The sequence below is a fragment of the Microtus ochrogaster genome, chromosome 2 (genome assembly GCF_000317375.1).
Source record: "Microtus ochrogaster isolate Prairie Vole_2 chromosome 2, MicOch1.0, whole genome shotgun sequence".
Classification (NCBI taxonomy): Eukaryota; Metazoa; Chordata; class Mammalia; order Rodentia; family Cricetidae; genus Microtus; species Microtus ochrogaster.
Genome location: NC_022010.1, coordinates 2,602,105 through 2,611,981, shown reverse-complemented (window position 1 = coordinate 2,611,981; position 9,877 = coordinate 2,602,105). Strand labels below are relative to the sequence as shown.

At 47.6% G+C, this 9,877-nt stretch overlaps 1 protein-coding gene across 2 annotated transcripts in view; it reads left to right on the top strand.

The window, feature by feature from the left end:
• Grk3 (G protein-coupled receptor kinase 3) overlaps positions 1 to 9,877 on the top strand; it is a 103,037-nt gene that overhangs the window by 45,773 nt on the left and 47,387 nt on the right. For both annotated transcript variants that reach the window (XM_005344235.2, XM_013349334.2), the window contains 2 exons: positions 5,244 to 5,345; positions 8,195 to 8,269. In XM_005344235.2, coding sequence (XP_005344292.1) covers positions 5,244 to 5,345; positions 8,195 to 8,269 — 177 coding nt within the window. The remainder of the gene's footprint in view (positions 1 to 5,243; positions 5,346 to 8,194; positions 8,270 to 9,877) is intronic.

Here is a 9,877-nt window from a genome sequence, read left to right as displayed (position 1 = left end):
CTCCCTCTCTCTCTCTCTCTCTCTCTCTCTCTCTCTCTCTCTCCCAACCTGGCTATATTCTGTTAAGCCATTGGCAGAAAGCAGCTTTTCTATTAACCAACAAAAGCAACACATATACAGGACATCGCACACCAGGGATCAAACCCACAGCAGACGGGATGTCATGGAAATGACAGCCCATCTCCAGTCTGGCTCACTTGCTGTGAGGTACCCAGTAGGGGACAGGGAGACCCTGTCCTTGATGGATGCGATGGGAGGGGACAAGTGAGAAGACAAGGTCACCGGACACAAAGACCGGGTAGATGAATAGTGGAGTAACTGACAAGTACTTTAAATAACTGCTCACAGATGCCAGGGTGGGGTGGAAGTGGGCGGGGGCTGTTGGCACAGGCCTGTGATCCCACACTCAGATGGCAGAGGGGATGGGGGCCCAAGTCCATCCCACCCCTTACAGGACTCACACACAGAAGTCTCCTTAACTCTGCCTGCAGCTATGCCCTCTAGGTGCCGTGAGGTGTGAGACGAGTCACATGGCCATCCCTGGCGTGTAGGATGCCGAGCTCCTTCCACTCGAGGGGCTCTGATGAGGGGGACTTAAGACTGAGGTCCAGTGAGCTGGGTGGATATTTCTGTCCACTTCCCAGGGCACCTGTCATGACAATCTTAGAAGAGAGAATATAGCAACAGAGAATGAGTTCCTAGGATTTTTGGTTTTGCCCCTGCTTATTCAGTCATATTCCTCAAACCCCAGCCTCGTGCCTGACGTTGTGTGGCTCTGTGTCTCTGTGCTTACACTCTGGGAGAGAAAGCTACAGCCAGCTGGATGTCCACAGACATAGGAACTGCTCCAGGAGCTCAGGCAGACTCCGTGTGGTGTATTGTGGGTTGGTGGCCACTCTACATGAATGAGTTCAGTATCATCTCAGCAAGGTCTCATTTAAACAAGAGCATGGGTGACGAGAAGACTGGCCTCTCTGAGGTGGGGTTAGGAAAGCACAGGAGGCCACACCCAACTTCCTGGTGGGAGGAGCTTAGCATGTGAGGAGCTGACATTGAGGAGGGCAGCCTGGGAGTGGGGGATGGGGGGACAGTGGCAGGTTCTGGTTCTAGCATATTTGGGTGTGCTGATCCGGAGCCTCTGCCATGAGCTGGATGCTCTCCATCTGGACTCACCTCGCTGCAGGTCTTTGTCATCTACTGTGAGAGATGTTGAAATCTGCCACTCGGATGGGGGAAGGCCTTTTTGATTTCTGTTGCCACTTTCCCTGTAGGTTGAAGCTCTGTGGTCGGGCTCACACATGATGTCACTGGTGTGTCACTACAAGAAGAGCCCTGCCTCTTATTTCACTCCTCTTTTGTCCTAAATTGGCTTCTTTCTCCCTGTGCCGTGGCCAGAGCCATAGCTTTTCCTTGTGAGAGACCGGGGAGGCTCGTGTCTTTACAGTGCCTCTTTGTAGGTACAGGATGACTGTTCCCATCCTGGCAATGCCTGCTCTCCAATGAGTGATTTTAGACAGCGCATTCATATTGCAGAGTTTGCTGAAATTCTTCAGCCTGTCCGTTTACATCTTTAAACAACTCTGGAGCCACTGGGACAGTTATCTCTTAGAGCACACGCTCCCCTCTCTTCCAGGACTGCGGTCGTATTTTCATGATTGATGGATATTATCCTGTCGGCCTCAGCACGATGATCAGTTTTTCTTTCAATGTATTTTCTTCCTCTTCTGCAAATTGGATTTTGTCTCAGCTTCTGCAGCCTGCTCTCCCATCCATCCACCGAATGGCTTATTTCAGATTCCAGACTTTCACTTCTGACAATTCCAGTTGATTTTTTTAATAGCTGCTGTCCTGTTTTCGTTTCTGTTGCTGTGATAAAATACCTAGGCAAGAACCTTGAAGCGGGAGGATGGGCTTATTCTGCTTAAAGTCGTGGGTCACAGTCTGTCGCTGAAGTCAAGCCAAGAGCTGAAGCAGGTCATATTACAGGCAAGAGTAGAAAGACCCTAAGGTTGCTCCTTGCTAACTTGCTTTAGGCTAACTTTCTCCTCTCAGCCTGTTCAGGATCTCCCTTCTGTACCTGGTGAGCAATGCTGCCCAGGATGGACAGGACCTTTTCACATTGATTAACAATAAAGACAGCGTCGCATGGATCCACCCTGCTATGGCCACCTGCTGTAGAAAATCACTCAGCATTCCTGTCTTCTAGGTGATTCTAGGCTCTAACACGTTGATGTTCAACTAGAGTAGCATGGCCGTTTCCTTCTGCTGCCGCCCATCCTTCCTTTTATCACACACGTGTTCTTTCTAATTCCAATCACTGGTGTGCAGCACTTGCCCTGATCATTCCAGCCCCGATCTTGCTGGATCTTGCTGCTGAGCTGCTTTTTCCTGCGTGGCTCCATCTCCCGCACATATGGAGAGCAGTGCAGTCCACAAAGGCGTGCTCAACCCCAGAGAGGTGTGAGTTGTTTAGTGCCAGCAGCCACACCCCTGCGCGGCATGCCACCACTGTATCTGGTTCGGCTCCTTAGCCATTCTGGGCCACTGAGGTTGGCCATGCCCAGATGCCCATCATGTGCTAGGCAAGTTTGGTAGAATGGATATCTGTGTGGATTCTGGAGCCCACCTTTGTGGCTCCTTATCTCCAGAATGTTCTTCTCTCATAGTTTCTGTTTGATGTTCCTTCTCCGTTATCCCTGTCTCTTAGGTCTCTCTGCAGTGCTTCCTTGAATTGACAGTCATGGTCTCAGGAGGACCACTCTGCTCCAAGGTTGTTGTTTGGGTTTGATGGGTTTTCAATGATGCACAAGCATGGATGAAGGGTGCGGAACCTAGGCAAAGAGTCTACGGTGACCCCTGTAACCAGGGTGGGACATGGTGACTGTGATTCGTGGTGAGTAGGTAGCTAGGGCTCCCTTAGATAACCCCAGATGGAGATGCTCAGCAGGAAAGGTCACATGTGTGGCCCCTCTTGCTGACGTCTGTGGGCCTGACAGCTTTCCCTAAGGTGTGTGTGGCTAGTGACAAAAGCCTTACAGAGTGCCCAGTGCTCTGAAGCCAATGGGAGACTGAGTGAAATGGAGGCAAAGCCATTTTGAGATGCGGAACTCAGATCCCAGAGAGGGGGAGCTATGGACACAGCTGCGGCCTGGGCAGTGACATGTTCAACCATGTGTGCCCGAGCAAAGAGTTGACTTCCTGAAGGGGGAATGCTGTCACCACTGACACTGTGTCTGTACTTTAGCATGGAGACACGTATAATGTGGTCCTACTTACATAAGTACCCAATCAGCCCTTCTACCAGGATTGGATGTAGTGTTACTGAATCAAGAATTCCTTTAGGCCAGCAGAGTCACCGCTGATGGCCTGTTATTTATTTAGTGATCTTTCTGAAAGAAAGTGAGGTGTAAGTTCAGCGCTGGTCCCATGCTTGCTCTACTCTGTCTGGTGTTCACACAGCTTTTGTCAGACTCGGGTCTCGGAGCACAGACACTGGGCCGTGCCTCATTTGTTCACGAAGCCGGGATTGTCTGGGTAGCTACTGCAAGAGACAAATCATGGAAACTTCCAGAGAATGAGCATGTGACCCACCAGATGCCACTCTGCCTCACGGGTCCCCTGGACTTGCGCCCCATTATGTGTGTGTTCAGGATATCAGTTTTGAGGTGGTGCGCCATGGCTTGAGGTCATTTGCGTGTCCAGGGACAAACCTTGGTCTCTGGTTGGGTTAGATCTGTTCTAGCATCCAGGCCTGCTGGCATTAACCCTCGAATCTCCCAAGACCAAAATGTAACCAGAGCAATCACCAAGCAGAGGAAATGAACCAAACCCTAGTTCTTTCCTTTCTGGTGGTTTGGGTGCATTGTACCTGACTTTGGCCACCTGGCAATGCCATCTATGCAGCTGCCATGTGGTTAGTTTTCAGAAACTGAGGTAGGATGATTGAATCGGGTCCTTGGTTAGGCCAGCTTCGCTGCACTGCCGAGAGCCTCTGATCCTCTTGAGCTGGTCCTATGGTGACTGTCTTCTGCCCCAAGAAGACCCCATTCTAAGCCCCAGAAATCCCATAGGCGTGCATGCTAGCCACCACGCTACACATGATGGGATCTTGGTAATTTCTCCGTGTGGGAACCTGCTGTTACAGGGCCTCAGTGGTGACACCTCCCTGCCTCCAAGCTATGACCTCGTCCGTATGAGAAATCCTCGTAGGACTGACTGGCTTCAATTCCAGTATGTGGACACCAGTCTGTAAGGTCAAAGCTACTCCCACAAGGAAGTCCCTGTTTCTGCCAGTCCAGGTGGACGGCTCTCAGGTGTGATACCGTGTCTCTACCTTCATAGTTCATTGTCTTCAGTCTTGTCTTGTATTGTCAAAATATGTCTGTAAAGAAATGGGAACAGCTTTCTGACCAGGGACCTCTTGTAGTCAGATAATAGCAATTTGGACCATTCCTTCATAGGACAGTTGTCTCTAAACCCCATCTCATTGTTTATTCAGCTGGCAGCCTTTCCTAGCATAGCATTTGACATAATAGTGTGTCCTTCTTTCCTTCCTTCCTTCCTTCGTTCGTTCGTTCGTTCGTTCCTTCCTTCCTTCCTTCCTTCCTTCCTTCCTTCCTTCGAACTGTTTCGCTGCTAGCCTGGGCTAGCCTTGGCTACACTCTTCCGTCTCTGCCTCTGGAGGGCTGGGATGCACAGCCATGCACACCACGGAAGGCCTTTACAGTAAATAGTACACCGTTTGCAGTAGTGCTGGAAAAGCATTGCTTTTATCCAGTAGTGTGCTCTACCTCCACATACACGCTTCCTTCACATGACTTTAGAAACCTGCTGATGAATCCCGACCAATTTCCCCTGCTGATCCTGGAACTCTGGTAGAGCGTGAACCAGCTCCATCTCAGAGCTGAAGCACAGCCAGGCTGGAAGATCTGGAGAGAACTGGCCAGGCAAGTGGTCCCTGGCTTCTGTGCTGCGGGATAACTGTGGCCATGGTCATCTTTATTTCAATATGAAAATGCTCAGGGTCACCAGAGAGGGAAATACATTTGTGTTTCCAGCTGGGCCTAACTTGATGCAACCTTGTTAAACCCTCATGTGAAGAGGTCATTTTTTTGGGAATCGCTGCCTCAGTAATTTGTCTTATCTCTCATGGGGAAGGGTTCCTGGCTGGGTCAGTCATGGTTCTAAATAAAGCTGGTTTCTAGGAAGCTGCAAGCTAATGTTGACAATCTCCGGAAATTTAGATAAAAGAGTACGAGAAACTGGACAACGAGGAGGACCGGCTGCGCCGGAGCCGCCAGATGTATGATGCCTACATCATGAGAGAGCTCCTGTCCTGCACACACGTGAGTGTCCCATCCGGCTCCCCCAGATTGCACCCATGTGGGTTACATTGCCCACCACCCGGTTTCCAGAAGGGAGCCCAGCTACACAGCTGCAATCCTGGGGTGGGGTCTGGGTCTCCTTTTCTCTCATAACCATGCGGTTTTCTGACTCGGTGTCTCCTGCTACATATATGCTTGCTTTATTCCCTGAAGTCAGTCTTGGTACTGCGGGCAGCTGATGCCATGAGAGAGGGCTTGTTTGGATCAAGAAGAAAGGTTTCTGTTCTAGACTTGATGAAGGAAATGAGGATTTACTCTCATTCTTAGTCTCATTATTATTTGACAGAGTCTCTCTGTGTGGCCCAGGCTGAACTTCAACTCCCGATCCTTTTACCTCAGTGTCCTACATGCTATACCACCACACCTAGATGATGATGTGATGGTAATGTGATGATGTGATGATGATGTGATAATATGATGATGATGTGATGATGTGATGATGATGTGATGATGTGATGATGATGTGATGATGATGTGATGATGATGTGATGATGATGGTGATGTGATGATGATGTGATGGTGATGTGATGATGATGATGTGATGATGTGATATGAGGATGATGATGTGATGTGATGATGATATGATGATGATGTGATGATGATTTGATGGTGACATGATGATGATGATGATGTGATGATGATGTGATGATGATGATGATGATGATGTGATGATGATGATGATGATGATGTGATGATGTGATATGAGTATGATGATGTGATGATGATGTGATGATGTGATGATGATGGTGATGTGATGATGATGTGATGATGTTGTGATGATGATGTGATGATGACGTGATGATGATGATGTGATGGTGATGTGGTGATGATGTGATAATGATGACAGTGCTGTGATTATGATGATGTGATTATGATGTAACGATGATGATGATGATGATGTGATAATTAGTGTTGCTGTATTGTTTAGAATTGAACCCAGGTTCTTATGCTTGCTATGCAAATACTACTAAGCCATCTCCCTAGCCTTGCTTTATTAGTTTTAATTTAGCTGTACTTTAACAATTAGGTGAATCAGAATTTGATTAATATAAATTTTCAGTGATATCTTGGGATTAATAAGAACTATAATTATTATGTTAATTTTATTCATGAATACTTAAGTCAATTTTTTTCACGAATAGTTAAGTAATGGTTGAAATTATTGTCTTCCTTAGAAGTCAGATAAACAATCTAATTGAGATAAACTAGATTCTTAGGAACTAACTTCATCAGAAATAAGTGGACTAATTATCAATGTGGAAATTACCATGAGGATGCCTCTCTATCAATGTGAGCCATTTTATAAAGGACACACAGTCTTCACCTACTCGGTCCAGGGCCTTGGCCACCAGCCACATAGGCTGTTTGAGTTTATTTAAAGCAATTAAAATTAGATGAAATTGCTCCCTTTCGACCACATCTGAAGTACCCTGGAGCTTTGTGTGCCCAGAATCTCCATATGTGACAACACAAGGGCACAGCACTGTACCGTGGCAGGAAGTCTGACTGGATGGTCTTGTCATGCCTTAGCACTTAGGGTGTGGTTACAGTTCTCAGTGATGCTGTGAGCGGCTGTACACAAGCTGGCCCCTCTCAGAGCTTCTATTGCTTTACTGTGCTTTATAGAAAGAATTGGGGCTGGATGGGTGCTCACCACTTTGTGCCCTGGTGCCTTGGCTGAATCATAGAGGATGGATGTGTCTTGTGGAACCTATGTGAATTTGACTTTCCTCAGCTGAGCTACGGGGGAGAGGCTTTGGCAGAGTGGGTTTTATTCAAAAGGCTTGTGGTGATTATCCTCCAGATTAAGTGAGATTTATGTTCAGGAGTTAGAAGCAATGCTCTCAGAACCTTTAACAAGCCATGAGTAGTAGCCGGGTGGTGGTAGTGACGCATGCCTTTCCCAGCACTCAGGAGGCAGAGGCTCGCAGATCTCTGTGAGTTCAAGGCCAGCCTGGTCTATAAGAGCTAAAACAAAACAAAACAAAACCCCACAAAACAAAAACAAAAACAAACAAACAAACAAAAAAACACCCCATGCCGCTTGACTCCCTCTATCCTGAACACTACAGAGATTTAAATGACCAGACTCAGAAAGCTGGCCTCTCCCTGACAGGCCGGTATGTGTGTTTGCTGCTATTAAGGGTGAATGGCTTCTCCCTGAAAGCCTTTTCCTGTATGGGTTTTCTGAGGAGGTGGCTGTGGTAGTGAGGATGTCTCAGATGGGAAGCATACTTTCATGTTTCTGTGAACTACAAGAAATGTAGGAATCCCATTAATCAGTCATAAACAATTTGAATAAAGCAGTCTACATTGAAAGGTTTCTGGAAGATAAAGTTTGTAACCCACATGGAAGTTCCGTTCTGTTTGCCCCAGCTGCCCTCTGCTGGGGTGGCAGTGAGACCTCCAAGACCCAGAGCCACTGCCACTGTGGCCTGGCTTGGAATTCTTGTGATGAATTCCTACATACATATTCCTGTATCTGTCTTCTCTGTAAACAGTAGACAGTTTACCTCTATAGAGCCGGCATCAAGGAAGGAAGAGGTTATGTAGTCAGGCAGTGGTGGGATTTCTTATGCTCTGTTGCCATGGGAACTTTGATTACTGAGGGTTCTATTCTGGGCACTTAAATAAGGGCTCTGGATGCTCAGAAGACACCATGTGCTTGGACTGTGTGCAGAGAGCCCACAGGTTACTCTTCCAGGATCTCTGTGTCAGCCATTTGTTGTAATGTGTGATCTGTAGACATGTCACCTTGTTAAAATAATGATGTCTCCCTTCCTTCCTTTCTTCTGTTATTTTTTTCTAAGACATTCTCCAAACAAGCTGTGGAACATGTCCAGAGCCATCTCTCCAAGAAGCAGGTGACAGCCACTCTTTTTCAGGTAAGATAAGATGGCTTCCATACAGATGCCCCTGATCTGCCTCCCAGTCAGACCTGATAATGTTGTTCTCAACTAGCAGAACTAAATCCACAGCAGCCTGCTCAGAGCACGTGGGTCCTCTTCTGCAACCTTCCTCAGAGCCGACAGGTTTCCCTGATGTTCCCGGAAAGGGTCCGCTGCAGTGTTCTTGTAACGATATGTTCTGGAAATCCACTGAGCTAAGACAGAGTTGAGCCTTCCTCCTGCTCGGCACTTGGTGTCTATGAGGAGTGGAACGCTATGGCTTCTAGTGATTATCTACTGGATTAAGTGAGATTTATGTTCGAGAGTTAGAAGTGATGCTCCAAGAACCTTCGGGGTCCCAAGTCACTTGACTGCTTCTGTCCTGAACACTACAAAGATTTAACACAAGACTTGGAAAGCTGGCTTTCCTGCTGATGGGCCTGTGTGTGTTTGCTGCTGTTTAGGGTTTTCTGTAGCCTAGGTTTTCTGTAGAGGTAGCAGTAGTCATGAGGGCAATCCGAGTCTCAGATAGGTAGCATCTGTTCATGTTTCTGTGAATTATAAGAAATGAAGGAACCCCACTAATCAATTAGTTCTCAAAAGTGAAATGAATGCATTCATCCTTTATTAGATTATGAGGTTGTTTACAGTGAGCTACACTGGGATAGCCCAGGCTAGCCCCCGGATCCTCCACCACCCTGGGGCAGTTACAGGCAGACGTGACTGTACCCCACTGGTTTTGGATTCAGTGTCTTAGAACATTACAAACGTCTATAAAGCAAAGTCAGTAATTCTCAGATTTAGAGCACCCGTCTAGTGACATGCCGGGCATTCCTTTCCCTTCACACAGTCCCAGATGCTCCCAGAGTTAGGTCAGAGCCCGTGTCCCTGGCAACACTGACAAGCTGCTTGAGTACTGGTCATCAGTAAGAAATACACATGCGCGAAGTTCACAGTGAAACAGAGGAAGGGGATTTCTGAAGCATAGCCAAACTGGGGAGAAGGACAAAGGACCCCACCCTACAACCATCGTCTAGGTCCTGACGTGAGGACGAGGTTCAGGTAGAGGGCTGTCTGCTATCTCAGGTGTCCAGGCTGCCGCGTCATCCTGCAGGGTGTTCTGACTGCTCTCAGAACCACATAATGGCACCGTGCTTCAGCCTTTTTCTCCCTTAAGCATGAGATTCCTGGGAAAATTCTAGTTCTCTGGGACCTTGTTTCATAGTTTGGTGACTGCCAGGGGACACAGGTATCTTTTTCGTTGTCTTCATCCCCACCAGTCCAGTCACAAGAAGAGTCCATGCTTCAGCTCTGGTCTGCTGCAGTTTCTGAACCCAATAGGGCACTGGCTCTCATAGGAGCCTTGGAGTTGGAGTGAGCACACACAGGATGCTTTCCAAGGGGCCTGCCCGTCTCACCATCCCACAAATAAAAGCTGTGATTAGCCATCACAGTCAGCATGGTACTAATGTCTGCATTGCCGTCTCCATGGATTGTAGTGTGAGAACTTTAGGTTTCAACTGATTTGCATAGATAGCCCATAGCCAGTCAGGTGTGACATTGCTGGACTGTACCATAGACTACATGGCATGTAGATAGCCCTCA